Genomic DNA, 7,403 nt, shown 5'->3' with positions numbered 1-7,403 from the left:
AGGATCCCAGGGGCCTCCTCAAGGCTCACAGGAGAGGAAGGGAGGAAAACATGTGTCTCAAAAGTAATTGGAGGAGGAGCCTTGAGAATGGTGAAGGGTCACAAGTGCAAATGGCACCAAGGCTTCTAGAAGGATGGCTGAAAACAAGATTTTGGCAACGGTATTTAGGACCAGATGGGTGTTCTTCAAGGGAGCTGTTTCAGGAGTAAAGCAAGTCTGCTGGTGGGCCAGAGTGAGGGCGCTGGGCCAGGAACTGGGCCAAGCATTGGGAAGTGGATGTGTTATCTGCAAAGGGATAGGAAGGAGTGGCCCACCCTAGTGTGCAGGGGGCACAGATAGGAAGATAGGGATGGGGCAAGAACACAGACAGGGGACCTTCAGTCACCAGAAGGTAGTCTAAAATATGCAAAGCCTCCAAGGTATTGGCTGGAGAGGAAAAACAAAGCGGCTGAGGGCAGGCCCCACAAGGCAAAGGTATCCTGAGGGCCAGGGGTAAAGCCCTTACAGGTGGGAAAGCCAAGTGGGTCATGTCCACCCATCCTTGTGTAGGGCAACCCAGACACTGTGGTACCCCCCATGGGACAATGCTCTGCTTCTATCTGTTGTTGCTCTAGTTTCTTTCTAATACAGAAACATTCAACATCTGCACCTCCTCATATAGGGTTGATCCAAGTTTCACAGACATCACTGAGTTCTTAGTGGACTCAGCTATTGGGGCTGTTCTCACACTTTTTTTTTTCTTTGCAAGAATCAGCAATGGGTGCAAGTGGACCTGTGTAGGACGTCCAGTGAAACATTGTGTTGGTGAATCAGCTAGAATCCATCCAAGAACTCAACCAGCCTGGTGTGGGGTGAGATCTGATCCTTGAATGTCCCTCAGTGGCTTTTAGGGCTGGCAGGTTCAGAAGGGCCCTCTCATCACCCCCCCAGGGCCTCATTCCTTGTTTAACACTTTGCTATCACAGTCTTGAATCCTTGTAATTGAACAATGGACCCCACATTTTCACTTTGCACTGGTTTCTGATTCTGTAACCGATCCTGTCCCCTTCTCTTGTATCATTCACTCTGGGAATTGCCCCCACATTCTGAGACCTTTCAGCAGTGCCCCAACGAGGTTCCTGCCCTTATCTGAAGCTCCACCCTCACCCCCATGGCGGTACCGCAGGTAGCCCTGCTTTTGCGTCCCGCGTAGGCAGGCTGTGCACCGGAGTCACGACCCCCTGATTCAGCCTAGGCAGCCACAGCTTGACTGCTCCCGCCGGACAAGCCCTACTGTGCTATCTGCCGCTCTTCCCTTCCTCTTCCCAGGGGGTCCGCGTCAGGGGAGGTGCAGCTGTGTGCATTCCGGGAGCTTCAGACCCCCGTGTCCAGCAGCTCCTTGGTTTCCCGGGTGCTGGGGCGGCCTTCCCAGCGAAGAGCTCAACTCAGCGGGACGTTTTGAGGCTCTCTGCCCCAAGGCGCTGGGGAGTGTGCGGCGGGACAGTCGTGCTTGCCCTTTTCACTTTCAGAGTGTCCACGCCCCACCCGTTTGGTCACTGCGGGTCAGTCCAGTCCAGCCCGGCCCACCCCACCGGTGCGTGTCTGTCGCACGTTGCAGACGCCATACTCTCTGTTCTTGTTTAAAGCCCAGGATCTACTGGGCCCTGGAGGCAAGAGGTGAACGCAGCGGAATCCACGCTGAGCTGCCCGGGAACGGAGCTTCCAACCCCAGAAGGAGGCCTCTGAGCTCCTACACCTTAACCCTTTTTAGCCCGAAACTTCTCCAACTTCCCTGGCTTTGTTTAGAGCTCGACAGCGCCGCCCCCTGGCGCTCGTTGTGAGGACAGCAGAGGAGAGAGGCAAGGGTGTTTTTAAACAGTTTGCCTCTCACCATTATGGGGGCGACCCGAGGGGGGAGACCCACTCTTCCGCATTCCCGGTAAGTGAACCACCGGATGAGGTCGAAAGTAACGGATTCCCATGTCCTCCTCCAGCCCTTCCCACCCTGCCCATCCACAGGAAGGGTGGCTCTTCAGTGCCCTTTGCCGAGCAAGTGGCGTTTCTATGCACCTGGGTATCAATTCGGACTCTGGACTAAATGGAAACCTCCTTAGCCGACCCGGGTGGGATCAGCTGGGATCCTGCGCGCTCCCCTGGGGGGTTGCCAGCCACTCTGTTGGGGTGCAAGAAGCACCATCCTTCGGAAGCTGGGCCGAAACCGGCCAGGCTGACTCGCTCCCACGCGCCCGCCCCTCCCCGGCGCCGCAGCAATTCACCTGCCACCGCCTCTGAGCGGGGTCCGGACTTCGGCGCCCTGACAGTGTCCCCGCGACTTCCCCACCCGATGAGATGGGGTCTGGCGTTGGCCAGTGCGTGTCCAGGGACTCGCGGGTCCCTGGCCAGCCATGGGGCAGAGGGCGCTGGTATTAGGCCAGTCTTCCCCACCCTGCCCTGTCACCCCAGCCACACCCACTGTCCTGTGAGGCCAAGCGCGCTCCGCTGGTTTCCTGAGCCAGGCACCTTGGCCGCGGACAGGATCCAGCTGTCTCTCCTTGCGATCCTGTCTTCGGGGAAGTCCACGTCCTAGGCAGGTCCTCCCAAAGTGCCCTTGGTGCCGATCACCCCTCCCAGCGTCTTGCAGGTCCTGTGCACCATCTCCCCCACGCCCCATTCAAAGCCCTCTTCTCTGAAGTCTCCGGTTCCCAGAGCTCTTGCAATCCAGGCTTTCCTTGGAAGTGGCTGTAACATGTATGAAAAGAAAGAAAGGAGGACCAAGAGATGAAAGAGGGCTGCACGCGTGGGGGCCCGAGTGGTGGGCGGGGACAGTCGTCTCGTTACAGGGGTGTTGGCCTTCCCTGGCGCCTGCCCCTGTCGGCCCCGCCCGAGAACCTCCCTGCGCCAGGGCAGGGTTTACTCATCCCGGCGAGGTGATCCCATGCGCGAGGGCGGGCGCAAGGGCGGCCAGAGAACCCAGCAATCCGAGTATGCGGCATCAGCCCTTCCCACCAGGCACTTCCTTCCTTTTCCCGAACGTCCAGGGAGGGAGGGCCGGGCACTTATAAACTCGAGCCCTGGCCGATCCGCATGTCAGAGGCTGCCTCGCAGGGGCTGCGCGCAGCGGCAAGAAGTGTCTGGGCTGGGACGGACAGGAGAGGCTGTCGCCATCGGCGTCCTGTGCCCCTCTGCTCCGGCACGGCCCCGTCGCAGTGCCCGCGCTTTCCCCGGCGCCTGCACGCGGCGCGCCTGGGTAACATGCTTGGGGTCCTGGTCCTTGGCGCGCTGGCCCTGGCCGGCCTGGGGTTCCCCGCACCCGCAGAGCCGCAGCCGGGTGGCAGCCAGTGCGTCGAGCACGACTGCTTCGCGCTCTACCCGGGCCCCGCGACCTTCCTCAATGCCAGTCAGATCTGCGACGGACTGCGGGGCCACCTAATGACAGTGCGCTCCTCAGTGGCTGCCGATGTCATTTCCTTGCTACTGAACGGCGACGGCGGCGTTGGCCGCCGGCGCCTCTGGATCGGCCTGCAGCTGCCACACGGCTGCGGCGACACCAAGCGCCTCGGGCCCCTGCGCGGCTTCCAGTGGGTTACGGGAGACAACAACACCAGCTATAGCAGGTGGGCACGGCTCGACCTCAATGGGGCTCCCCTCTGCGGCCCGTTGTGCGTCGCTGTCTCCGCTGCTGAGGCCACCGTGCCCAGCGAGCCGATCTGGGAGGAGCAGCAGTGCGACGTGAAGGCCGATGGCTTCCTCTGCGAGTTCCACTTCCCAGCCACCTGCAGGCCACTGGCTGTGGAGCCCGGCGCCGCGGCTGCCGCCGTCTCGATCACCTACGGCACCCCGTTCGCGGCCCGCGGAGCGGACTTCCAGGCGCTGCCGGTGGGCAGCTCCGCCGCGGTGGCGCCCCTCGGCTTACAGCTAATGTGCACCGCGCCGCCCGGAGCGGTCCAGGGGCACTGGGCCAGGGAGGCGCCGGGCGCTTGGGACTGCAGCGTGGAGAACGGCGGCTGCGAGCACGCGTGCAATGCGATCCCTGGGGCTCCCCGCTGCCAGTGCCCAGCCGGCGCCGCCCTGCAGGCAGACGGGCGCTCCTGCACCGCACCCGCGACGCAGTCCTGCAACGACCTCTGCGAGCACTTCTGCGTTCCCAACCCCGACCAGCCGGGCTCCTACTCGTGCATGTGCGAGACCGGCTACCGGCTGGCGGCCGACCAACACCGGTGCGAGGACGTGGATGACTGCATACTGGAGCCCAGTCCGTGTCCGCAGCGCTGTGTCAACACACAGGGTGGCTTCGAGTGCCACTGCTACCCTAACTACGACCTGGTGGACGGCGAGTGTGTGGAGCCCGTGGACCCGTGCTTCAGAGCCAACTGCGAGTACCAGTGCCAGCCCCTGAACCAAACTAGCTACCTCTGCGTCTGCGCCGAGGGCTTCGCGCCCATTCCCCACGAGCCGCACAGGTGCCAGATGTTTTGCAACCAGACTGCCTGTCCAGCCGACTGCGACCCCAACACCCAGGCTAGCTGTGAGTGCCCTGAAGGCTACATCCTGGACGACGGTTTCATCTGCACGGACATCGACGAGTGCGAAAACGGCGGCTTCTGCTCCGGGGTGTGCCGCAACCTCCCCGGTACCTTCGAGTGCATCTGCGGGCCCGACTCGGCCCTTGCCCGCTACATTGGCAACGACTGTGACTCCGGCAAGGTGGACGGTGGCGACGGCGGCTCTGGCGAGCCCCCGCCCAGCCCGACGCCCGGCTCCACCTTGACTCCCCCGGCCGTGGGGCTCGTGCATTCGGGCTTGCTCATAGGCATCTCCATCGCGAGCCTGTGCCTGGTGGTGGCGCTTTTGGCGCTCCTCTGCCACCTGCGCAAGAAGCACGGCGCCGCCAGGGCCAAGATGGAGTACAAGTGCGCGGCCCCTTCCAAGGAGGTAGTGCTGCAGCACGTGCGGACCGAGCGGACGCCGCAGAGACTCTGAGCGGCCTCTGTCCAGGAGCCTGGCTTTGGCGCGGCCTTTCTCTCCCTCCTGTGCCTCCTCACCCCCAGCTTTGCTACCAAAGCACCTTAGCTGGCATTACAGCTGGAGAAGACCCTCCCCGCACCCCCCAAGCTGTTTTCTTCTATTCCATGGCTAACTGGCGAGGGGGTGATTAGAGGGAGGAGAATGAGCCTCGGCCTCTTCCGTGACGTCACTGGACCACTGGGCAATGATGGCAATTTTGTAACGAAGACACAGACTGCGATTTGTCCCAGGTCCTCACTACCGGGCGCAGGAGGGTGAGCGTTATTGGTCGGCAGCCTTCTGGGCAGACCTTGACCTCGTGGGCTAGGGATGACTAGATGACTAAAATATTTATTTTTTTGAAGTATTTAGGTTTTTGTTTGTTTCCTTTGTTCTTACCTGTATGTCTCCAGTATCCACTTTGCACAGCTCTCCGGTCTCTCTCTCTCTACAAACTCCCACTTGTCATGTGACAGGTAAACTATCTTGGTGAATTTTTTTTTTCCTAGCCCTCTCACATTTATGAAGCAAGCCCCACTTATTCCCCATTCTTCCTAGTTTTCTTCTCCCAGGAACTGGGCCAACTCACCTGAGTCACCCTACCTGTGCCTGACCCTACTTCTTTTGCTCTTAGCTGTCTGCTCAGGCAGAACCCCTACATGAAACAGAAACAAAAACACTAAAAATAAAAATGGCCATTTGCTTTTTCACCAGATTTGCTAATTTATCCTGAAATTTCAGATTCCCAGAGCAAAATAATTTTAAACAAAGGTTGAGATGTAAAAGGTATTGAATTGATGTTGCTGGACTGTCATAGAAATTACACCCAAAGAGGTATTTATCTTTACTTTTAAACAGTGAGCCTGAATTTTGTTGCTGTTTTGATTTGTACTGAAAAATGGTAATTGTTGCTCATCTTCTTATGCAATTTCCTTTTTTGTTATTATTACTTATTTTTGACTGTGTTGAAAATGTTCAGAAGGTTGTTCTAGATTGAGAGAAGAGACAAACACCTCCCAGGAGACAGTTCAAGAAAGCTTCAAACTGCATGATTCATGCCAATTAGCAATTGACTGTCACTGTTCCTTGTCACTGGTAGACCAAAATAAAACCAGCTCTACTGGTCTTGTGGAATTGGGAGCTTGGGAATGGATCCTGGAGGATGCCCAATTAGGGCCTAGCCTTAATCAGGTCCTCAGAGAATTTCTACCATTTCAGAGAGGCCTTTTGGAATGTGGCCCCTGAACAAGAATTGGAAGCTGCCCATGGGAGCTGGTTAGAAATGCAGAATCCTAGGCTCCACCCCATCCAGTTCATGAGAATCTATATTTAACAAGATCTGCGGGGGGTGTGTCTGCTCAGTAATTTGAGGACAACCATTCCAGACTGCTTCCAATTTTCTGGAATACATGAAATATAGATCAGTTATAAGTAGCAGGCCAAGTCAGGCCCTTATTTTCAAGAAACTGAGGAATTTTCTTTGTGTAGCTTTGCTCTTTGGTAGAAAAGGCTAGGTACACAGCTCTAGACACTGCCACACAGGGTCTGCAAGGTCTTTGGTTCAGCTAAGCTAGGAATGAAATCCTGCTTCAGTGTAGGGAAATAAATGTATCATAGAAATGTAACTTTTGTAAGACAAAGGTTTTCCTCTTCTATTTTGTAAACTCAAAATATTTGTACATAGTTATTTATTTATTGGAGATAATCTAGAACACAGGCAAAATCCTTGCTTATGACATCACTTGTACAAAATAAACAAATAACAATGTGCTCTCGGGTTGTGTGTCTGTTCACTTTTCCTCCCCCAGTGCCCTCATTTTATGTCATTAAATGGGGCTCACAAACCATGCAAATGCTATGAGATGCATGGAGGGCTGCCCTGTACCCCAGCACTTGTGTTGTCTGGTGATGGCACCATCTCTGATTTTCAAAGCTTTTTCCAGAGGCTATTATTTTCACTGTAGAATGATTTCATGCTATCTCTGTGTGCACAAATATTTATTTTCTTTCTGTAACCATAACAACTTCATATATGAGGACTTGTGTCTCTGTGCTTTTAAATGCATAAATGCATTATAGGATCATTTGTTAGAATGAATTAAATAAACCCTTCCTGGGGCATCTGGCGAATCCCAGCTGTGTGTCCAGTGTATGGTTTGGCATTATCTCCTCTGCGAGATATCCAAATTCACTGTAGTCATGAAGGGTCTCAATTTGTGGCTCTAATTCAAATATTCATTTCTAAACGTCTCATCCAGTATGAAATCATTCTCATCTCTTTTGGAGATTAAAAACATCATCTTTTCAATGCACACGTTTCTTGGGCTCACTTTTCTAAGGTGGTAGGGCTGGCTGAATGCAATATGCAGGGCTCGGAAAGATTTTTTAAAGAAGAAATTAAAAGCAAGTAGAGTCCAGGC

General features: G+C 55.6%; 1 protein-coding gene across 1 annotated transcript; it reads left to right on the top strand.

Moving 5' to 3' along the window:
• Positions 1–2,444: 2,444 nt before the first annotated feature.
• THBD (thrombomodulin) lies at positions 2,445–6,753 on the top strand. The gene has a single exon (XM_525283.6). The coding sequence runs from the start codon at positions 3,064–3,066 to the stop codon at positions 4,957–4,959; it is 1,896 nt and encodes a 631-aa protein (XP_525283.3). The 5' UTR covers positions 2,445–3,063; the 3' UTR covers positions 4,960–6,753.
• Positions 6,754–7,403: the final 650 nt, after the last annotated feature.

This window comes from Pan troglodytes, chromosome 21 (genome assembly GCF_028858775.2).
Source record: "Pan troglodytes isolate AG18354 chromosome 21, NHGRI_mPanTro3-v2.0_pri, whole genome shotgun sequence".
NCBI classification, from domain to species: Eukaryota; Metazoa; Chordata; class Mammalia; order Primates; family Hominidae; genus Pan; species Pan troglodytes.
This window is presented reverse-complemented; position numbering and strand designations above follow the sequence as displayed.

Bases quoted from the DNA above. Each gene is read 5' to 3' on its own strand.
- THBD (XM_525283.6), top strand. From the start codon at position 3,064: ATGTCAGAGGCTGCCTCGCAGGGGCTGCGCGCAGCGGCAAGAAGTGTC.